General features: G+C 42.1%; 1 protein-coding gene across 2 annotated transcripts; it reads right to left on the reverse strand.

Moving 5' to 3' along the window:
* Positions 1-10,415: 10,415 nt before the first annotated feature.
* On the reverse strand, positions 10,416-22,714 carry Cd5l (CD5 molecule like). 2 transcript variants are annotated; one of them, XM_058574119.1, is made up of 7 exons: positions 22,523-22,714; positions 20,180-20,206; positions 16,632-16,952; positions 14,397-14,732; positions 13,131-13,451; positions 11,319-11,353; positions 10,416-11,281 (listed from the first exon to the last, which is right to left on the reverse strand). In XM_058574119.1, the coding sequence occupies exons 1-6, from the start codon at positions 22,548-22,550 to the stop codon at positions 11,328-11,330; spliced, it is 1,059 nt and encodes a 352-aa protein (XP_058430102.1). In that variant the 5' UTR covers positions 22,551-22,714; the 3' UTR covers positions 10,416-11,281; positions 11,319-11,327. The 2 variants fall into 2 exon arrangements, with proteins under 2 accessions (XP_058430102.1, XP_046285056.1); XM_046429100.2 differs by having other exon boundaries at positions 10,416-11,353; positions 22,523-22,713.
* Positions 22,715-24,630: the final 1,916 nt, after the last annotated feature.

Consider the following 24,630-nt stretch of genomic DNA (forward strand, 5'->3'; position numbering starts at 1 on the left):
AATGTACAAGTGTACCCTTTTCCCCACATCCTCGCCAGCACTTGTTGTTGTTTGACTTCATAATGGCTGCCAATCTTACTGGAGTGAGATGGTATCTTAGGGTGGTTTTGATTTGCATTTCTCTGACTGCTAGAGATGGTGAGCATTTTTTCATGTACTTGTTGATTGACTGTATGTCCTCCTCTGTGAAGTGTCTGTTCAGGTCCTTGGCCCATTTGTTGATTGGGTTATTTGTTATCTTATTGTCTAATTTTTTGAGTTCTTTGTATACTCTGGATATTAGGGCTCTATCTGAAGTGTGAGGAGTAAAGATTTGTTCCCAGGATGTAGGCTCCCTATTTACCTCTCTTATTGTTTCTTTTGCTGAGAAAAAACTTTTTAGTTTGAGTAAGTCCCATTTGTTGATTCTAGTTATTAACTTTTGTGCTATGGGTGTCCTATTGAGGAATTTGGAGCCCGACCCCATAGTATGTAGATCGTAGCCAACTTTTTCTTCTATCAGACGCCGTGTCTCTGATTTGATATCAAGCTCCTTGATCCATTTTGAGTTAACTTTTGTGCATGGCGAGAGAAAGGGATTCAGTTTCATTTTGTTGCATATGGATTTCCAGTTTTCCCAGCACCATTTGTTGAAGATGCTATCCTTCCTCCATTGCATGCTTTTAGCCCCTTTATCAAATATAAGATAGTTGTAGTTTTGTGGATTGGTTTCTGTGTCCTCTATTCTGTACCATTGGTCCACCCGCCTGTTTTGGTACCAGTATCATGCTGGTTTTGTTACTATTGCTCTGTAGTATAGTTTGAAGTCTGGTATCGCTAAAAGGCTTTTTAAAAATCAGTTTATTGAGATACGATGAACGTACATTGAAGTGAACCCATTATAAATATATGATGCTGTGGTTTTTGACAAAGGTATACGTTGATGTAAATACAATCACAATCATAAGTAGAACACGTCATCTCAACATGCTGTGTGCACGTGTGTGCGCACTCCGTCCCCATCACCCCGAACATCCCAGAACTAAACTCTTGATCAGCTGTTTTTTGTTACTATAGATTAGATCTGTCTTTTCTACTAATAAATAGAAATACAGTGTTTATTATTTTGTTTCTGTTTTCTCTCCCCCCACCCCCGACTAGGAATGGAACTCAAAGAACCCTACCACTGAGCTACATTGCTAGCCTTTCTAATTTAATTAAATTAATTATTTTATTTTTGTGGTATTAGGGCTTGAATCCAGGGTCTTGTACATGCTGGGCAAAGGTTCTACCACTGAGCTACATCTCCAGCCCTTTTATTTTTTATTTTGAGAGAGGGTCTCACCAAGTTTCGAGGCTGGCCTCAACTTGCCATGGTCCTGCCTCAGCCTCCCTAGTCACTGGGATTGCAAGCATGTCCTACCACATTGGGCTGAGAATTCACATTTCAACAATTTTGAGCCTTTTGACCCACAAGCAAGGCACGGCTGTCTATTTATTTAGGTGTTCTTTAACATCTCTCACAGTGTTTTGCAGTTTTCAATGTCCAGTTTTTTTCACGTTTTTGTCAAATAGAGCCCTAGGCCATTCCTATCCGATTATTATAATGGACAGTGTTTCATAAATTTCAATTTCTAATTTTTGCTGGTATGAATAAGCACAATTAGTTTTTGTACATTGATTTTGTAACCTCCCATCTCGTTAACTTCAAGTAGCTTTTTGATAAATTCCATCAGGATCTTTACATGTATGATCATACTACCTACAAACAACAACAGCCTTAATTATTCTTTTACAGTTTGTGCACTTTTTATTTCTTTTTCTTGCCTCCTTGCTTGAGCTAAGACTTCTGTCACAATGTTGAACTGAAGATGTGAAAGTAGACATCTTTGCATTGTCCCAAAGATGGGCAAAATTAATTCATCTTTCACAGCTATGTATGATATGGACTGTAGGTTTTTCATAGATGCTTCAAATATCAAATTAAGGAAGTTCATTTGTATGCATACTTTACTCAAAGTTCTTATCATAAATGAATTTTAAAATTTGTCAAATATTTTTGATGTATCTATTGACTCTCTTATTTCGGTAATAGGATGAATTGTATGTAGGATGCATGTGTGTATAATCTCTCTCTCTCTCTCTCTCTCTCTCTCTCTCTCTCAGCAGTGATAAAGATTGAACCCAGGGCCTTGTGCATGCTAAGCAAGTCCTCTACCACTGAGCTACATCCCCAGCCTATTATAATAGAGTGAATTATATTAATATTGAAATATCAACCAAACCTTGTATTCCTGGAATAAATGTAATTTAGACAGTACACTATCTTGTTTAAGCACTGTTGGATGTGTTTTGTTAATATTGTGTGTCTTAGGGCTGGGGATATAGCTCAGTTGGTAGAGTGCTTGCCTTGCATGCACAAGAACCAGGGTTCAATCCCCAGCACCCCACACACACAAAAAAAAATTGTGTCTCTTAGTCTTTTAGCTACTACTAATAACAGTACCACAGACTGCACAAGTTACAAAGAAAAGAGGCTTATTCTGACCCCCAATTCTGGAGCCCCAAAGGTCAAGAAGCTGCATTTAGTATCAACTTTCTTGCTGACAGAATCCAGAGGCAGTGCAGGGGTATCATCTGGCAAGAGATGGAGAATGCAGGTGTGTGTGTGTTCTGGTCTCTCTCCTTCTTACAAAGCCACCAAGGGGCTCCATGCCGACGGCTTTATCTAACCCCTTGCTTCCCGAAGACCCCAACTCTAAACAGCACAGTTCGATTGCATTTCCACCTCCTTCATACTGTCTGATGGGGATTAAAAATCAGCATGACTTTTAAAGGGAACCAACTGTATTCAAACCACAGCATTATGTTAAAATTTAAAAATAGCTATTCATAAAAATAAATTTGTTCAGTGGCTTTCTTGCAATATTTTGTTTGGTTTGGTTTGGTCTGGCTTTGGAATCAAAATGGAGCACAAAGAAATGGCCCATAGAGCTAGGATTTGTCACAGATAGAACATGCCAAGAAAACAGGCAATTAAAGAAAACGTAAAGAAGGACACATACACACACACACACACACACACACACACACCGTAGCCCAAACTCAGCCAAAAGTTTGACCCAGTAAGGGATATGCCAGAGGCAAGAACCCGCGGAGCGTGGCATATGACGTGGTGGCTATCTTGTTGGAGGACAGTGTACCCATCGTAGCTTTCACGCAGGATAAAAGGTTTCTAGAGGAAATGAAATAAATTACACAAAGAGGAAATCATGATGCTCAAGATTCTGGTGAAGTAAGTGGGGATAAAATCTGCTTCTGGGGGTGATGAGGAGAAGAGTATCACGTAGGGCAGAGGAATGTGCCAGAGTGCATCCCTGGGACCCACCATCAGGAGAAGAATTCTCATCACGGGACGTATCTGAAGGCTCCGAGGAAAGGCAGAACCTTTTGCTCCACGAAGCAGTGATAAGAACACAGAGGGGCCCCGGGCTGAGATGCAGAGTCTGGAGAATCAGGTACCACTGGCCTGGTCTCACAAGCTGGGCTTGCCTGCTAGAGGGGAAGCTGGGTTGTGACTTTCATATGCTGTCTCATTTGAGCCATGGTGTCCGGATATGTGGCCACACATCCTGGATATTTCCATGACAGTGTTTTCAGTTGAGATTAGCATGTGGATGGCTGGACACTGGATAGAGCAGACTGACCTCCATAATGGGGGTGAACTTCATCTAATTAGTTGGAGGCCTGAACAGAAGACTGGCACCCCCCCCCCCCCCCCCCCCCCCCCGCCGTGACAGCACACTTTCCTTCACACTTGAACTGCAACATCAGCTCATCCCTCATTTTCAGCCGTTGACTCACCCTGCAGATTTTGGACCTAACAGCCTCCATAATCCACATAGCCAATTCCTTGAAATAAACCTTCCCTATATATACATTCCTTCCTCAGTATCCACAGGGGTTTAATTCCAGACTTGAATGAATACCAAAGTCCACAGATGCTCAAATGCCTGTATGAAATAGCATAGTACTTGTATACAACATACATCCTTATATGTATCCTCCTTTATACTTTAACATCTCTGGATTGCTTAAAATACTGTCTATAATATGAATGCTTTATGAATAATAATAACAGATATATTGTATTGTTTAGGGAACCGTCAGCTTGGTTCAATCTGTGGTTGCAGAATCCATGGGTCTAGGGGGTCTACTGTTAAAATATACTCTATTGGTTTTGTTTTTTTCAAAGAACCCTAATACAGAAGCTAGTGAACTTTCAGAGGAAGAGTCTTGATATTTTTTGAGTGGATAAAATGTGACTCACAGAGTAGAAACTGGTTTCACAGCACTGTAATAGATTAGATTATTGCTCCCAACTACTGGCTCCCTTCCTATAAAAGAAGTAAATGGGTTTTCTCATTGTCAGATGATCTTCTCAAGTATTTGGGGGGATAAATATGTTCCTGATTCACTGGTCTTTGGCTTGGTTGTGTGAATATTTGGGGGCAAAAAGATGTCAGAATACAAGCATTTGATGTATCCAGCAAGACACCACTGGCAGTTCCATGGTTGGGCTTGGCTGCTGCTTCAATCCAGACCCCAGAACAAGAAAATAGTTGGAAGAAAATTAAACAGAGCCCTCATCCTGGAGCCAAATCCAACTAAGGCCAGCTGAGTCCAACAAAACTTCAGATGATTTGCAGTACTTAATTTGCCTGCGCAAAAAAATAAAAGTTTACATTGTAAGTCATGAGATATTGGTGAGGTTTGTTATCACAGAAAAAGTTACCAAAATCAGCTGGGTGCAGTGGTGCATGCCTGTAATCCCAGTGGCTTCCAAGGTTGAGGCAGTAGGATTGCAAGTTCAAAACCAGCCTCAACAATGGCAAGGTGCTAAGCAACTCAGTGACCCTCTGTGTCTAAATAAAATACAAAACAGGGCTGGGGATGTGGCTCAGTGGTGGAGTGCCCCTGAGTCCAATTCCCAGTACCCACCCACCCCCCGCCCCAAAAAAAAACTTACCAAAATTGCACATTGCATTTGTAGCTGGGCATTAACATGCACTATCACTTTGATTTTATTTTTAAAATAATACTAGTTTTTTAAAATCTCAGCTCTGTACTATTAGGGGTACATATTTTCTGCTCCTCATATTTCCATAAAAGGTAGGAATTTGTCTCTATATACCTCAGAAAGAAAATTTTCAAAGAGACTTCATACTTGATTGGTGAATTCATCCTAGAGACACATAAAATTAGCCCTGGCAAGGTCAAAATACAGGAAAGAAAATATCAGCAATAATCCCTGATTATCTGATGAGAGAGGGGAAACATCTTTGAAAAAATGAGTTTAGGGAAGGACTTTACCATATTGTGAAGTCTTAAAAGAGATTTCTTTAAGAAACCCAATTTGCTCTATGGAGACTTCCAGTTGATATACTAATCCCATCCAGAAATATTCCCACAGACACATCCAGAAATCATGTTTAATCAAACAGCAGAACACCTCACGACTCAGCAAGTCAACATGTAAAATTAACCACTACAAGTCCCCTTGTCAGCTTGGCAACCATCTCCTTAAACCTCACTTAATCTCTTAATAAAAACAATAACGAGGCCCTCATTCCACCTAATGTGATAAAATTATCTTGCAAAAAACCAAAAACACTCTAGCCTCTAATTCTAAAGAGGAGGTAAAAATCCTTGAGTTAAAACTTCTTTCTACCCCACAGTTTACTTTCATGCTAATTCAACTATCCTTAAATATTGTGATAATAAATAATACATTTTGTGTTATAGGATAAAGGAATGAGAATGGGAAAAAAGCAGTGATATTGTGTATATGTCAAATATCTTTATTTTCCTCCCTCTACAACACACACACATACACCCACAAAAACACATTCATGACAAAAAGAGAAAGAGTATTCAAAGCATTTATCCTTATCAGCTCTGAAATACAAAAATTTCCCAGATCATATCTGCAAGGCCAAACCTCTACCCTGAACTTTTTTGTTTTGTTTTGTTTTTTGATACCAAGGATTGAACTCAGGGGTGCTGGACCACTGAGTCATGTCCCAGCCCTATTTTTTGTGTTTTTTTTTTTTTAATTTAGAGACAGGGTCTTACTGAGTTGCTTAGCACCTTGCCATTGCTGAACTGGCTTTGAACTCGTGATCCTCCTGCCTCAGCCTCCCGAGACACTGGGATCATAAGTGGGCACCACAGTGCCCAACTTCCCCTAAACTTTTAATGAACATCTTCACATGGAGATTCAATATGTATCAGACTCAGTATGTGCAAACAGAGCTTCTGATAGTTGCTCTACCCCAAACCTATCCTCTGGAAGACCTACCACAGGTCAGTAAATTTGATGTGTCTTAGGAAGGGATAGAAAATCCATGTGGTTGGAATGGGCTGATAGGAGAGACATAGTTTGGAGATATTGAGAATTGGAGTTTCAGATCACAGTAATAAAATATATATATATATATGTATATATATATATATATATAATAAATTGAGTAGTGAATTTTTTGGTTTCCCAGTGCATCTAAAATTTATGTCCCCACTATACTGTAGTCTATTAAGTATGCAATAGCAACTATGTCTAAAAAGCAATGGATGTGCCTTAATAAAAAATGCTTTATTGCCACAAAATGCTAACGATCATCTGAGCTGTTGGGAAAATGGCGACAATGGGCTTGTTTAATGCAGAGTTGCCACAAATCTTCAATCTGTGAAAAGAAATAAATAAAACAATATCTGGGAAACACAGTAAAGCAAAGCAAGTAAATAAAGTAAAATAAGGCATGCTTGTATGAGATAAGATTGGGGGAGTAGGTGGGGGCCAGGTCATGCCAAGCCTCTTAAGCCAGAATGAGACATTTCCATTTAACTTATGCACAATAGGAAGCTCTCAAAGGGATTTAAGCAAAGTTTTGTAACCTGATTTAAATTACAACAAGTTCTAATTACCTGATTTGGATTACTACAACTTCTAATCATCAAAAATGATTAAAATTTCACCCGATAGTAAAATTTAAGAGAGCCTTTTTGGAGGCGGGGATGTGGCTCAAGTGGTAACGCGCTTGCCTGGCATGAGCGGAGCTCTAGGTTCTATCCTCAGCACCACATAAAAATAGAATAAAAAGATGCTGTGTCCACCGAAAACTGAAAAATAGATATTAAAAAATTCTCTCTCTCTCACTAAAAAAAAAAAAGAGAGAGAGCCTTTTCAACATAAAATAGGCAGAAAACATGTCACTTCTGAGTTGCCTATTTTCTATACCCCACCTTCACTGGATCTCTAATTAATCTATTTTTTTTAATATGGAGGTGATGAGCTTTAAATTCCACTTATGTAGAACAGATAGATTGGACATTCATCCAGCCAGGGGCACTCAAGAGCAGTATCTCTAAGTGGTACCTCAGCTGTAGGCTGTTTCCTGTGTTTTCAGTTCCATAAATATGATTTCATGAATGCAAAGGAAATTTATTTATTATTAATAATTGGGCTGATACAATCGACCTTGTAAAAGATGGATGAATTATCAATTTATTAACTTAAAAATAAGAAAACTGTCTGTGGTTCTTTTGGTTGGAAGCACAAAAACCAACATAAGATGAACTCAACCAAAACATTTTAAAAATTATTATGAACTCCCAGCAGTCTGTCACAGAACCTAATGCCAGGAATGCTGTCGGAGCCCAGGAAAAGAAAAGAAATGGAAAATGCTGTCCAGGATGTCTGTGTCTAATGTATGCTGTTCTCTGTACACATCATTATTATTTATCTCTGTGAAAGGACTTCCTCTGGTTCTCTGATCCATGTGGTATGTGAGAAATGTCCTCCTGCAGGTCCTAGGCTGACTGACTAGACTATCAGCTACTTGGAGAAACTAATCTACTTTTGGTCACAGTTCCCAATTCCTGGAAAGGACTAATTGATCCAGCTTGGGACAGATGTTCCAATTAACTGTCACCGGGAGGAAGGACTGTGTTGTTTAAAAATGTTTGTGAAGCTCTCTCCATGGACATACTTGGTATAGTTTTTAGTGGAAAAAAAGGCTTAGGAGACTGTTAAAAATAAGCATCCAAAATATAGCTCATTAATAGTGAAAATATAATTAGGAACAATCTCACATTTCCTGATTAGCACGGAAAATATGTTTAGAGGTTTTTAAGAAAGCTAAATGATAACCAGAAAGACTTTAGTGAGCCTTGAAGCAGTGCAATTGATTTCTTCAAACAATCTTCCTGTGTTTGTCCTGCTACAGGTTCCGGAAATACACCATCCCGATCCCTGAGTGCTCTAATACAAACCATGTCTATTTCCTTTTGGTGTCGCAGTTGGCTGAGTTTGGGTGAGAGACTCTGTTCTACCCTCCCATTCAGAAATCAGGCTCCTCCACGGTTGGACTCAGCCTCCCTCATGTGTACCTGGGATTCTCTCCAGTCAGTCAGCAGGCAGGGAGAGAGTTCACGGTGAAGGGAGGCCTCTGCCAAGGATGATAAATTCTTATTAGACTTTCTAACACTCTGTCAGGCTTCCTCAGATCTTGCTTTCAGTGTGGGAATCGCTCTGTGTTGTTGTTTAGATATGAGGTGGCCCCAGAAGCTCTGGGTAAGACATTGCAAGAAAGTTTATAGGTGAAATGATTGGGTTATGAGAGTTTGAACCTAGTCAGTGCAGTAATCCCCTGATAGGGATTAACTGGGTGATAACTGTAAGCGGCTAGGGTGTGGCTGGAGGAGGTGGGTCATCGGGGGTTACTTTGGGGTATATATTTTGTGCATGATAAGAGGAGTCTCTCTCTCTCTCTCTCTCTCTCTCTCTCTCTCTCTCTCTCTCTCTCTCTCCCATGTTCTCAGTTGCTTCCCTCCATCACACTCTTCCACCATGATGTTCTGCCTCCTCTTGGGCCCTGAGGAATGGAGTTGGCCATCTATGGACTGAGACCTCTGAAACCATGAGCCCCAAATAAATTTTCCCTCCTTTAAAATTGTTCTTGTCAGGTCTTTTGGTCATAGCAGTGGGGAAAAAATAAAAACTGACTAAAACATTCTGTCTCTGGCACAAGCATTTTTAAGGTTGGTTCCCAGGAGTCTTACTGGGTTGGAATTCTACAAAACAAATTTTATTGTAGAAATTAGGAGGCAACCAAAGGTATTTTTGTGAAATTCTAACCCTATTCTGCTCTACTAAGCATAAAGGGACTTTTCAATGGCTCAGTCAAGGCAGTTTAGCTCGCCCATGGATTAGAGGTACAGAATCTCAGTCTGTAGGGAAAATCAGGAAGACTTGTGAGAGCTGATCGTCTAAAGGCAAAGTATGTTTGAGGAAACAGGATAAATCCCAAAATGTCTGTTAAGACTTGTTTCTCTTTTTAAAAACAATGTTTCTCTACCTATTTTCCCATTCATTTAACTATTTGAGCTACAGTGGAATAGCAGGTTGGGAGGTGGAAACACTCTCCAGTATCATTAGCAGCCATAGGATCCCACAACCAATATGGAAGACTCTAGCACCCTCTGTTAGTAGTTGGTTAGATTTGATCAGTGCATGTTGCATGCATGTATTGAAATTTCACACTGAAGACCATTAATAAGTACAATTAATACACATTAATCAAAATGAAATTTTTTTTCTAAAAAAGTATAAGAGTGGCAGAACTGACTTTTAGTTTCAAGATAGAGCAGGAAATAGGAAGAAAGTTCCCCACCTAGAGGAGATAGCTATGTTACACATGTGGTTGCATTTACAGGCAGGTTCTCTTTTACCTAATCCTGTGTAAAATAAAAGACAAACCTGTTATGGGCCAGGCTATACAGGCAATGACCAAACAGACTGCATGTAAGAAATGCTTCTCCTGTGGGAAAGCCCCACCTCTCTACCCATTAATAGTTACCTAGCACAACATACTTGGCAACATAAATGAGCGATTCTTATGCAATGTGAAAATTTTCTCTTTGGTTTTCATTTTTCTTGGGCAATGTACCTTGTCAGAGATTGATTGTGTAGACGTTAGTAACCATTCTCTAACGGGTACTGAACTAGGGTCATTTTGACCCACTTCCCTTCTGCTTGCTTGCTTCTGTGCCAACCTGGAAAGTCCCGTGGGAAATACCAAGGTACCCACTGCATTGTCTCGCTAACTGCCCAATCCAGTTTCTGTGCCTGCTTGCTTGCAGCTGTGTCACCCCAGATGTGCTTTTTGTCTTCAGATAACCTAAAATGCTCAGGCTCGGGCTGTTCCTTGCAGAGACAGTTATGGATCCTGTGGGGGGCAGTCTCTGGCTGGCCAGCAAAATAAAGACTCTTCAATTTGGACAAAACTAGGACTTGGTGTGTGTTCTGAGTGACCTGACCCACCACAATGCCTGCTTCCCTGTTGGCGGAAAGAGCACATCACACAAAACAGCAGCTGTTGAGATTGCAAGATGTGATTTATTATGCAGTGTAATCCTCAGCATAGCGTAAGTTTGGACTTAGCCTGAGTCTAGAGTTGCTGATTTTTACAGTTAAACCTTGATGGTCTCCTTAGTGTCATTCTGTACCTTAGGTTTACAGGTGTCCATTAATAAGATGAAAATGGTACTTTCTGATTGGCATGCGACACAACTGTAGCTCTCCCCAACTTCTGTCCACCTCTCTCCTGACCTTTTCCCAGGAACCAATCACAGTTTTCTTTGGATGCATTTCTGAGATTCCTTTGGTTAAATGCCAACTATGTTGGCAGATTGTCCTGGGATAGATGACAGAAGTATTTCATGGCAACCGTCAGAAGGTGAAATATCTTTTTCTGATGTTATGAAAAGGTTTAGGACTACAGATCGCTGCTGTGCCACCCTCTTGAAATGGCAAACTGCCCTCTTCGAGAAAGGGGCAGAGAAGTGTGGGCTTACTGTCATGATCAGCTGAAGCTTGAGAAGAAGATTTCAAAAAGCCTCTGTCTCGTCCCCCCACCCCAGTTCCAAAGATTTTTCTCCACACGCTTCCTTTAAAATGTGTCCTCTGTCTTTTTCACTCCTGTAATGAGCAGATGAAGATCTTGCCTTAGTAAGGCCTGTGCTTTTGGTCAGAGCGGCCGGCCTGAGGATTCCAGGCAGGTGAGGAAGGGGCAGACAAGGTCAGAAGCAATGCCAAGAGAAGGTCATCTTTCCAGCAGGGACACTCAACAACTATATCTCAGGACAGGTGGGGGGGGCCGTGCTTGACCCCGAGAACAAGGTGTCTCCGCAGCATTCAGACTCCCGAGAGACTGAGGTCCAGCGTGACCACCAGGATAATCAGGGGCCCGGGGAACAAGCAGGGGCACCTGGGGCCAGTAGGAGCCAGGTCAAGCATCAAGGCCGGGATACTGTCCTGTAAAGACAAGAGGAACATGTAGTAAGGAGAGGGGACAGGCCTGCAAGAAATTATTCCATTCAAGCTAAATTGGCTAAGGAAGCAGACTGGTGCTCAGAACAGGAAAGAGCTCAACTACATGGATATCCCACACCGGTGGATGTCACCTGGGTCAGAATCTGGTGTAGTGTCCAGGGGCAAATTGAACCAGCTCTCATGTGAGGCACAAACTGTACAGTTGTTCCTCTGTATCCACAGAAAATTGGTGCTAGGACCCTCAAGGATAGCAAAAAAAAAAAAAAAAAAAGATGCTCTAAACCCGTATGTAAAATGACATTGTAAAAATTTTCACCAAACTGAAGCACATCCTCCTATATATTCTAACTCATCTCTAGGTCACTTGTAATACCTACCACAATGTAAATGCCACATAAATAACTGTTATGCTATCTTGTTTAGGGAGTAATGATAAGAAAATCCTGTACATGTTCAGGACTGATATGATTTCTTTTTTTCAGTAGAGTAATTGAATCCTTTATTCTATTTTGAAAGAACATCAATATGGAATAAATAGCCAAAATGTACCAGAAATAAAGTTGGTGACACATCAAATATGCATTTTCAATTCACGGTTGGTTGAAGCCACTGATGCAGAAGCCATGGAAACAGAGGGCTAACTGTGTTCATGTCTTACACAAAAGACTTTGAGGGACAGTGTCTATTTTACCGATGAAAACACTGAAGTTCAGAGTAGTTTAGTGACTGCATAAAATTTAACAATTTCAAAATAGCAACAGCAGATGTAAACGTTGGCCTATTGCCACTAAATCTGTCCTTTCCTAGGCATTAACTGTTACCCATATTTCTTGGTTAAATATCAGCTCTTCCCTAGCTGCAGCTTTATAGCTAAGCCAAAGAGACCTGCACAGTGGGTCCCCTTTCTAATTCCACAAATGGGTTTCTGACTTGTGACTCTCTTGAGTCAGCCACCCAGAGACCCAGAGGCTACACTCGGACTCCCTGACCCAAGTTGGGACAGGGCTTCCCCTGCATACTCCCTATAGGGGTCTATTTCAGGTCTTATTCTCTCCAATAAGACTCCCAAGGAGGGGCTGGGGTTGTGGCTCAGTGGTAGAGCACTCGCCTTGCATGTGCGAGACCCTGGGTTCGATTCTCAGCACCACATAAAAATAAATAAGCAAAATAAAGGTATTGTGTCCAACTACAACTAGAAAATAAAAATATTTTTAAAAATTTTAAAAAAGACTCCCAAGGACATTCTCAAAGTGCCCTTGCCCATAGCCTCACTGCCACTGGAAATAAAATCTGGGGAATAATAATAATAAAAAAAAAGAATGAGGTGGAGCATCTGCCATGGTCCAGACTTAGCCTTTGAGGACTGAAGAGAACTAACCCTGAATTGAGAGGAAAGCTGGGTCGTTATGGTTCTGCTATGTGATTTGAAAACAATTTTGATGATTTTGAAAAGTGGCTTATATCCTTTCACACTTTTGTTCACACTTAATATAAAGATGTTGATCCAATAATTTTCAAGACACATTCAAACTGTATTTTTTATTATATCCCAGCCCGATTCCTCTAGAAAAAAAAATCAAAACAAAACAAAACAAAAAAACATATCAGAAAGCCTCAGCCCTATCCCTGGAAATAGTCAGGGCGTAACGAAGGATTACGAGAAGCTCTGTGGCACAGGCAGAGCCACCCTTGTCCCCAGACTTCACCCCACCAACCCTTCTTCCTGCATTGTCCTCCACGGCAGCCCTACAGGACTTACCTGAGCAGATCACAGCCACATCTTCTTTGTGGGTACAGTCATGATACCCCCAAAACCTGTGCTTGCACTGCTCCAGGGACTGCTCCTGCCCCGAACAACGAACGTCATCCAGCCAGATGCGGCCAACCCCAGGGCCGTAGGTTTTCCGAGCTTTGAAGGGTAGAGAGAGAGGTTCCCCACAGCCCAGTTGCTTGCACACCACTCGGTCCTCCTTTTCTCCCCAGCCGTCGTCACAGACAGAGCCCCACACGCCCTTGTGCAGCACTTCCAGTCTCCCAGAGCACTGATTATCTCTTCCTACCAGCCTCAGGTCAAAGGCATCTGCAGGGTGGAGGAGGAAGTTGGAGATTGGAGAGAAAAAGGGAAAAGAGAAAAAAATAAGATCATGGGTTGGGGTTGTGGCTCGGCGGTAGAGCATTCTCCTAGCACGTGCAAGGCCCTGGGTTGGACCCTCAGCATCACATAAAAATAAATAAATAAAATAAAGGTGTTATGTCCAGCTACAACTAAAAGTTAAATATTAAAAAAAAAAAAAAGATCATCTGCATCCTCCCCAACCAAACCCCATCAGCACATCTGAAACCCTCCACGTGTTTCTGTGACTGCAGTTGCTCTCCATTGCTCCATCAGCTTTCAACCCCTGTGGCCAGGTATGTTCCTTCAGCGAGGATCTTTTTGCTTCCCCCACCTATTTTATAAATCTAATATTTATGAATGGCTTTCTGGTAGTTTTTAAAAATTGAAGAACTCAACAGATACAGAGTAATGTGCTGTGCTCTATCATATGGAATTCAGTATAACAGTTCATATTAATATAGCACATAATATTGCTTAAAACATTTTAAGCATTTCACATTCAAAGAAGTTATTTTAAAAAAAAACTTTTTTTGGGGGGGGGGGGGCGGGCGGTGGTGGTACTGGGGATTGAACCCAGTAGAGCTCTACAATGGAGCTACATTCGGAGTCCTTTTTACTTTTTATCTTGAGACAGGGTCTTACTAAGATGCCCAGGCTGGCCTTGAACTTGGGATCCTCCTGCCTCAGCCTTTCAGGTAGATGGGATTCCGGGTGTGCACCACCATGCCCAGTACTGAAAGGCAGTTATTGTAATTGCCATTTTAAAAGAAGAGAATTGACAGTCAGCACAATAGGTTGGCAGGGATCCTCTGGTGCAGGAGTAGTTCTCGAGAATAATGCTGAATGGAATTCCATTTAACCTCACCCATGACCTTGGTCTCTGGATGTGCGAGCATCACCTTCCATTACCTTCACATTCCACCCACGCGTCCTCGTCGTGGGTGCAGTTGTGCTTCTCCCAAGGCCCAGAGGGGCAATCCTGAAGGGCTGCTTCTCTTCCCGAGCAGAACATCTCCCTCTCCCAGATGGGTCCTTGGCCCTGGGCAGCCTTGTTACAGTGGCTTTGGGTCTGCAGGGCCCTGCCGCACCCCAGTTGCCGGCACACCACCTTCGCAGCCCGGAGGTCCCAGCCCGTTTTGCACACGGTGCTCCACTGGCCCTCATACTGCACCTCCACTCGCCCCTTGCAAGGCCCAGGGCCATGGACCAGCCGCACACTTTCTGGGACTGGAGACAAATCTGGGTCTGCGGAGAAAAAACAGGAAGGGTCTATTCCCTGCAAGCACATGGTCGTCTCAGAAAAGGGGGCTCACTGCCCAGGGGCTGTTTCTGGTGTTCAGTACCCTGTACACTGGAGTGCGAGGCACTGCCCAAGAGATGCTCATGGAGAAGTGGGCGAGCGGATCAAGGAAGCGCATGCTCATCCCAGGGCGAGTCGTTATCGTGGCATTTTACTCTTTCAAATTGTTTTCCCATTCAACTCCTCATTGCTCTTCACAAGAGACAGAGGCAAAACAAATTTATTTATATATATGGAACATTTATATCATATTATATGTATAGTATAATTATATGTAAAATTTATATTATTATAATAATGTTACATAAATAATAATATATAAGTATATTTATAATTATAATATACTATAAATATAAATGTTTTTACATGTTATAAATTCATTATGTATTATATATTAAAATATAGCATATATATTTTGGTATTGGGTATTGAACCCACCAGGGGCACTCTACCACTGAGCTATATCCACAGTCCTTTTTATATATGATAAATATAGTATATATTTTAATACATAATTACAATGTATCATATATTATTATAATTACACACAAAATATTTTAATATATTATTATACATATATCTATGTATAAAAATGAATTTACATTAAATATTATATCAGACATTATAAATAAAATATGTATATTACATAATTACTACACATGATATATAATCCATTTATGTCATAATTAATATATAATAAATATTGATCATTTTATATAATATGGAATTATAATAATATATAATGTATATAATGTGTGTATTCTATGTCATTATAACTATATTATATATGTTGTTTGTATATTAAATATATGTATTATCTATTTATATATAAATGTATATGTATCATGTATATATGTGCACACATATCTGTATATATGTGTGTATATACATACATTATACAGGTGATTAGATACATAAGCATATACACATAAAAGGTTAAAAAAATCTTTGGTTTTAAGTAGGAAGGTGGCATGTTCTTTATTTTATTTATTTATTTTATGTGGTGCTGATGATTCACCCCAGTGCCTCACACGTGGGAAGCAAGTGCTCCACCCCTGAGCCCCAGCCCCAGACCAGTAAAAATCATTTGGTTCAATGTTGACATTAACCAAGTATTCCAGATTAATGCTTCCAACCCTCACCAATCTTCAGTCTTTCTAACTTATAGTATTAAGGCAAAAAGTGATTGTTTCTCTGATAAATTCTGTGGGGAGACAGAGAAGGAGGAGACATAGACTAGCCTCTCATAAATCCCAGGAGGAGAAAAGATACACAGAGACACAGAAAATATTAAAAGTACATAGAAAGCAAATATTTGCTCTCTCTGTATGGAAATAAAGGAATACAGATCCATGAATGTGTCTATCAGTCTATCATCTCTCTAAGATTGTATTGCTTTCCTCTGAGCCTCTCTTGTCTACCTGACCGGAGGTAGACTTCTTGAGAACTGGAACTATCAAAAAAGCACAGATTACATCTTGGGGGCTCATTTCTTCACCCACGACTTCAGGCCCAGCCCCAGACATAAGATACACCAGTCAACAAGGGTTTAGCAGTTGCAGGATCTGTGCATATTTTTTTCATGTATAAAAATAAGAGAAATACGTTCTCATTTCTATTTAAACTTAAAAAAAAAAGCACTAATACAACCAAGTAATAGTAACATTCTAAGTGAGGATGATCTATCTCCAGAGTTGATAGTTAAGAAAGTGTGGGTGAGACGAGAGGACAAGGAGGCAGTTACCGCTGTGTGGAAGTCCATGACAGGGTATAAAATCCAACAAGAGTGGCCAGGGCAGGTTTCGGGCAGCTGGCAGAGGGCCCTCGAGCCTTGCTGTACTTACTCTGGCAAATTGCCCCGGCATCCTCGTCGTGTGAGCAGCTATAAACATCTTCATCTTGCTCACATTGAGCCAGGGTGTCTTCCATTCCGCTGCACCTGACCCCTTGGATGAGGACTTCTTGCCCTTTTTCTGTGTATGGCCCATATAAACGACCACTGGGGGTTTTCTTGGCTGTTCCACAGCCCAGCTCCCGGCACACCACAGCCACATCCTTCAGGTCCCAGCCATCATCACACACGGTGCCCCACTGGCCGTTCCGTTCTACCTCCACTCTCCCTTCGCAGCGGTGGGGACCCCCCACCAGCCGCACTCTGGATGTCTCTGCAAAGAGACGGGATGTTAGCTGGAGATCCAGGAGGAGTGCAGAGGATGCTCAGGGACACTTCCACCCTGGACAGAAGGTGTGGGGAGTAGGGGACTAGACAGGAGGGGTCAGAAGGGAAGGGGAGGGAGACAGACTTCGGGACCCCATTTCTGAGTTCTGATTCTACCGCATCTTTAATTGCACCCTACCAAGAAATTCCCCTTCAAGGACCCAGACATGACTGTAGCCTTTCATGCTGAAGATTAAGGGAAAGATTAGTCAAAGAGCCAGCAGAGTTTTTAGACTCTGATGGTCAGAACCAGGATAATCCATAGAGATCATCATGTCCACCCCTGTATTCCACAAAGGAGGGAAAGGATTCTCATGGAAGTGATGATCCGGTGGTCACACTGTCCAGTAGTGAAAGCCCAGGACAGATCAGCTCCAAGTACTTAACTAGGGGATTTCAGGGGTCCAGGTGGGAAAGAGGCACCACAGAGCCTCTGGACAAGTTCTGAGGAATTAGAACTCTGGGTATGGAAAAGATGAAGAGAAATTCTTTCCCTTCCACCACCGCACAGAAGTAGAGGAGAAATGACTGTGTCGAGTGACTAGGGAAGAACTCATCAGACATTAAATATTTGCTAAGCACCTACTATGTTTGGGGTATTGTTTTATGAACTCAGAGAATCGTGATGAATAAGACAGAGAGGACTTCTATCCTCAAAGAGCTTATAGTTAGAGGCTTAAAACAATCTCACCAAGTCTACTGTAGCCTCAAAGCAAGACAGCAGAGAGCTAAATTTGCCACAGCTTTGTGTAATGGGACCATTAACTGAGAGACACGTCTGGGGTTCTAGAAAATGTCACATTTGGACTTGTGGTCTATGCCCTAATGGAATATGAACAGCTTAATAAGGGCCAATGTGGGTGACAGGACTCCTGAGGAGCAGATTTCCCACTTCCTGTCTTAACTCTACACAAACTCCCCAGAACATGAAATCAACCCAGAGGAGTGGTTAAGTGAGAACACTCCAATATGACTGATTTTTAAACTACAGTGAGAAGTTCATGTCTGGTTTATTGATTTGTTTTTGCTTCATTTCCTTAATTGGTGGTGGGGGAAGGGATATAAAGAATGAAGATTAACTGGAAATGGTGGCACACACCTGTAAGCCCAGCATTTTGGGATACGGAGGCAGGAGGGTTTTTGTTTGTTTGTTTGTTTGTTTGTTTGTTTTTTGAGAGAGAGAGAGAGAGAGAATTTTAATATTTATTTAGTTTTCGGTGGACACAACATCTTTGTTTGTATGTGGTGCTGAGAATCGAACCCGGGATGCACGCATGCCAGGCAAGTGCACTACCACTTGAGCCATATCCCCAGCCCAATTTCAAAATTTTGAAAAGGCTGGGCACATGCCTATAATTCAGGCAGCTTGGGAGGCTGAGGCAGGAGGATTGTAGGTTCAAAGCCAGCCTCAGCAATTTAACAAGACCCTTAACAACTTAGTGAGACCCTCTCTCAAAATAAAAACTAAAAAGGGCTGAAGATGTGGCTCAGTGGTAAAGCACCCCAGCGTTCAATCCCCCAGTACCAAAAAGAAAAATTAAACAAGGATGGAGACGTATCTCAGTGACACAGCACTCCTGGGTTCAATCCCTAGTACTGAAAAAAGAAACTAGAGATAGAATTTAAAATCATTTTAAAAAGTTAAAAAAAAGGTTTATACTTTTTACACATTTGAATTTAAAGCTTACTTATCTGAATAAAATATAATTCAAGAGAGTCACTCAGAAATGGCTTTTGGGTCATTGGATCTAGATTAGAGTTTGGATTGTTATTATTGTGTACTCCGGAAAGAAGCTGCCTTCAGAATTATACACAGGTTATCATTTTATTTTGGATTGTAAAATTCTCACTTTCAATGAATTTTCATTTTTTTTCCTTCTTTTTTGGGGGAGCTAGGTACCAGGGATTGAACTCAGGGCCACTCGACCACTTAACCACATCCCCAGCCCTATTTTGTATTTTACTTAGAGACAGGGTCTCCCTGAGTTGCTTAGTGCCTCGTCTTTGCTGAGCCTGGCTTTGAACTCTCAATCCTCCTGTCTCAGCCTCCCGAGCCAGTGGGATTGCAGGCATCCACCACCACGCCTGGCCTGAATTTTCAGTTTCTATGAAGTAGACAAGAGCAGTTCCCAGGAAAGAAGAAATAAGCAGTGATCATAATAGTAATAACAACAACCACCACAACAAAAGAAATTCAGCTGTAGGAAATAGAAGAGATGCGAAAAGATGTGAAAGGAAAGAGTTGAGGGCTCCCCAGAGCAGCGTGCCGACACTAGCCTGCTTTATCAGCACAGAGCTTGAGAGAGACCCAGGGGTGGGGGAGCAACATCCTGGGGAAGGGGGACCCTGTGACAAAAACAGTTGTCCTCTCACACTGGCAGTGAGGGACAGCCCTGAAGACCAAGAAAAAAGAGCAAGTAATTTAAGTTTCTGGACAAGATCCCGGAAGGGGAACTCTAAGGAATCAAATTGCATCCGTCAGGGCAAAGGATTTGCCACACCAATAGCAGATTTTGTAGCTGCCTCTCTCTGGCAAAGCCACCAGCATCCAGTGAAAGTATAGACTTGAGGAACGGTGCAAAAGCAGCTGATAATCCACAAACAACCTCCTTGGCTTTGGACGGTCACAGCCTTCCACTCCTGCATACTCATTCCACACTCCCTTGCTCTCCTTGGGTGCACAAGGATGTATCGCCCAGATTCCTCCAGGAGGCAGCCGGTAGAGGCTGAGCTCCATCCTGCCCTCTACTGGTGAAGTCATGTACTTCACAGAAGCTCACGCGTTTCTAATTCAAAAGTGGCAGGAAGTCTGGGAGGAGGACCTGGATTTGCTGGAACCCACCAGGGCACAAGAAGTTCATTCCCGGGTTACACCCCAGTGAAATGCCTCTGGGCTTGCAATGAAGCTATCTCGTTTTGTGGATGCTGGCCAAGCTTCTCTGGCCACAGAGGCCAAGTGGGGAGAGAGGTTCCTTGGCTGGATAAAACCATTCAAACCATTCTGTGCTCTGGAATGGAAATCCACCCTCACAAGACTGACAGAGTGGGATGGGAAACCTGAAAAGAAAGGTACTCGGCCTGTTTGGGACCATAGTCTGTGTTCAGAGCCCAGGAACCTTCAAAATTCCTCCCTGTCAGGACTTTTCCCCCCACCCCACCCCTTCGAAGTCTTACCTAAGAGGCCAGGTCCAGCGCAAATGACTGAGGGGAGAAAAAAGAGGAAGTGAGTGAGATCATTGAGTAAGTTTTAAAAAATAGAACTCTTTAGGGCTTTATTTAAAAAAAAAAATAGAACTCTCTAGAAGGCCCTTGCCAAACTTAGGGCAATAGATAGAGAACCTCCAAGATCCGTCCAATTGTAACCTTCTCGTCCTGGGTCACAGTGTCCTTTGATGACCGCCCTCAGAGAACACTGGACACTGACTAGAAACCAGAGACCAATTCTGTCACAGTTGGCCCGGCCCTTTCCCACTACAGTGGTGTTGCTTTCAGCCCAGGTGAGGATAGGAGGGTCATAACTGCTGAAGTAGAAGTGTGGTAATGCACCCCCTTGGCTCTGCAGAAAGGAGCCCTAGGGCCCCTGGAAAGATGCCCTGGTGGGGAAAGTCAAGGTTGCAGAGGGGCAGTGCAGAGAGTGGAGGGGAGTGGCAGGATCTGCCTGTGTTCAAGGACACGGCCGTTCAGACTGGAGTTGGCAAACCCTTTCTTTCAAAGGCCAGATAATAAATATTTCAGGCTTTGTGGCCATAGGGTCTCTGACACAGCTATTTAGCTCTATCTTTACAACATGAGACTAGGTATATGTTCCGATATACCTTAATTTATGGAGACACAAATTTAAATTTCATGTATTTTTATGGGTCATGAAATATTAGAATTTTAAAAAAATTCCCCCACTGTTAAAAAATATAAAAGCCATTCTCAACTTGTAGGCTATAGTTTACTGACACCTGATTATAGATTAACAGGTCGGAAGCAGCTCAATGTTGAGTTTGGAATCTCCACATTTAAGTACTAGTACATCTTTGGAACATCGGGCTTCTTCCTGTGAGATCTCTGTAGAGTTGGATTCTTTTGTCCGTTAGGCTCCCTCCTAGTGCTGTAAAGAATCCTGAACCCTGTGACCTTCAGTAGTCCCTGAGACCTTGGTATTTGCTACTGTAGAATTCACCCTCCACTCCTTCAATAGGTTTCTGAAAAGGTGAGTGAGTGTCTTTGGAACTCCATCCTAGGGCTTTCCAGGCAGATCCAAATATTTCAGTGGTTAACCTGCAATATTTCTTTCTCTTAGTTTCCAGACTCTTTCTCATGAATCCCATGCCCTCCATCTTTCTCACATGGCCACTCAGACTCTGTGAAGTCTTTTCTACAACTCTGGGAGACTCAAGGCGATATTGTACATATGTGATGAGCTGTTGCATAACCTCCCCTACAAAATTACACATGGGAAGGAAAGTGTGAAGCCTGGTGCACAAGTGCAAATGGGAGGTATCCAATGAGTAACTGGGAGCTCCTCTGCAGGGTCAATAGCTGTAACAGCAGCTGCAGACCAGAAAGAATCCATGGAGGAGACGGGACTGCAGGTGAGCTTGGGAAAGCCAGGTGCAGTGGGAAATGTAGGGATGCTAAATATGGCAAGCATCCTACACGGGACACCCGAGTGCTATATTGAAAGACTGTGTGGGCTTCAGCAATGCCTATAATAAAAATGAATGTGATCAACTAGGACAGAGGTTTACCGGATGCTGTTAGATGCCCTGTAATAGTGATCTTATGAAACACTTCCTTCAAAAAAAAAAAAAAAACTCTGAGAAACATAACATCAGTCTTACTGCATAGATTAGGAAGATTTCAGAGAAATATGGTAATCTACAAATTCACACAGCTAAGAAATTGGAGAGCCAGGAGGGCTGAGGTGCATGCAGCTCAGTGGCAGAGTGCTTGCCCAGCACGCCTAACGCCCTGGTTCATAGTCCCAGTACAAGGAAGGACGGAAGGAAGGAAGGAAGGAAAGAAGGAATCAAGGGGCCAGGATTAAAGCCTCCAGATCATTCATGCTAATTTGTAGACTCGCCTAGGCAACAGGAAATTGGAGAAAATGAGAGAAACATTATGTGAAGCACTTTTCAGAGGAAATTAGACAAAATGGCCAATGAAAGGTGACTGTCTTACAGCAAGCAGTACCTTCTTTCCTTGCTCTACCTGTTGCTACTTAGCATCTCATTCACTCGTCTTCTTATTAATAGTATATTTGGGGAAAACAATGGAAAAGAGGAAGGGGAAAAATGTCATGAATCTGTTGGTATAACTATGGGGCGATAGAAAAAAAAATCTGGCAATTAAAATATATTATAAATTGGGTATGGATCAAGGGGTTTTTAGGGCTTAGGATAGATATAGAAAGAAAGGAGAAAGCCATCCTTCAAAGATATTTGAATCTGGGCAGGGAAAAGATTCTCCTAATGAAATTTCCAGAAAAACCCTAAAATCTAAACCTACTGAAGCAAAGGTACTCACCAAGGATCAAGGAGAATAGCGGAGCCATCACTCGGGTTGAAGATGACCAACTGAAACGCGGCTGGTAATGGCTGGTAATTAGCCCCCAGGCAGCAGTACTCAGTCTGGGCCACAAGTGTGCTCAGAGTAGGAAGAGAGGCAGGTCCCCTGTGCTGCAAGAGCTGTATCAGATGACCAGAAGCCAGTGGACTCAAGGGACAGAAATGATAGAGCTGGACTTGCTGAATTCAGCATGTTCTAGATGAAGGAATGGGGCTGTAACCGGCAAAAAAAAAAAAGATGCTGAAACAAACAAACAAACAACAAGAACAAAACCAGTCTGTCATGTCCTGGTTCTGCTGCAAGTTTAGCTCCAGCCATCTCTGCTCCTGCCCCTTCACCTTCCACAGAAAAGGGGGAGTGCCCAAGTGTGGCCCTCCTTCATTAGAAGGTCAGGTAATGCTTAGTCTCTAAGGATGATTTTGGGGGGAAGCAGGAGAATTTAGATTTATTTCATAAAGAAGTGTCTAAAGAATATGGAAGCCAGAGGTCATAGAATAAATGCAGAGATCCCCTTGGAGCCATAGTAGAGTCAAGGTGTGATGTCCGCCTGCAGAGTTGGCTTTCTTACCTTCACGCCTGCTTTTCCCATGCTGGCCAGAGGGTCCAACACACAGGTCTGCTCTGCCTCTGTGCTTGTGCCCACCTTTCAAAACTGAGTGGCAATGGGTCCCTGTGGTGATGGGCTTCCTGTTCACTGAACTCAGCTCAAGTGTTCTTTTTTTTTTTAACTTTATTTTGTTTATTTAATTTGTTTAAGTGGTGCTGAGGATGGAACCCAGTGCCTCACACATGCTAGGCAAGCGCTCTGTCACTGAGCCACAACCCAGCCCCTCAAGTGTTCTTTACATCTATGATGGACAGAGATTGAGTAGCGAGACCCTCAGTATTGCCAGGACCCCTCTGCCTTGTTGTATTATTAAGCCGAGCTTGAAAAGTGATTCAACTCCATTAGTTAAACATTCAACGTCACCTGCTAACACAACCCCTGTTATTTCAAGCAGGGTCAATGTCCCTCTGCAGTGGAATACCTTAGGTTCTTTGTAATATTCAGGTCACCTGACACAATGCTTTGTTCGTTGCAGGCATTCATTTTTAAGCCTGTATTTCTTATTTACTTCTCTTATGTTCAAGAAAAAGTCTGGAGCAGCCGTGAGTGCCCGGTGACATTCTAGGTAGGGGGAGTATATGGATTAATGAGGTATAGTTTTGCACACCAGAAGAATACGGATTATTAATTGCAATCACACATAAAAACTAATGTGAGACTGGAAAGTATATATGCAGACATAGTGGGAAAAATGATTATCTCTGCTTGGAGCTAATTGGAGAAGAGTTCACTAAGAGCAGGAGATAAAGGTGAGTAGAGTGGATAGTCAGAATGAAAAAAAAAATATATATATATGCAATGCATATGCAGATAAATGCAGCATTATCCATCTAAGGAATGACAGGTGGTTTGGAATGAATGGATCACGGCCTAACTGGTGCTCAGGGGTCATGGGTTATTGTTTAGTGGTGTTATGGAAGATCTATTATGAATGGGTTTGTAAATGCTAATTACTCACATTCTTCCCTCTCTAGTTTCTGTTTCGATGCAGTAACAGATGCAGAATTTAGAAGAGGTTCAAAATAGCAGCTTTACTATTGATGAAGCCAAATTAGGCGGCAACTGGAATCCAAGATCTTATGCATTCAGCTCCATCCTTTAGGAGCCTAATGTGGACAACTGACTTTACACTTGAAGGAGGAAAGCCTTCATATGACCTGTGAGCAGACAAGCCCACTGGGGAGCACAGGTCTCATGATACGGAAATATATTTCTCCCCCTCTCACTTGGACAATTGAGTGAAAGAAGTGGGAGGGGAAGATAAAGTATTTTGCCCCCAATAAAATATTTTACGGGGGTTGGGGATATAGCTCAGTTGGTAGAGTGCTTGCCTTGCATGCACAGGGCCCTGGGTTCGATCCCCAGCACCAAATATACGTATATTATTTATTTATTTATTTTTTACTGACAGAGTCGAGAACATTAAGAAAGGGAAGAGAAGCTTCTGTAGTTGGAAAGG

Source organism: Marmota monax, unplaced genomic scaffold, assembly GCF_021218885.2.
Source record: "Marmota monax isolate L192 unplaced genomic scaffold, Marmota_monax_Labrador192_F-V1.1 WCK01_AAM20220418_F8-fsc00145, whole genome shotgun sequence".
NCBI classification, from domain to species: Eukaryota; Metazoa; Chordata; class Mammalia; order Rodentia; family Sciuridae; genus Marmota; species Marmota monax.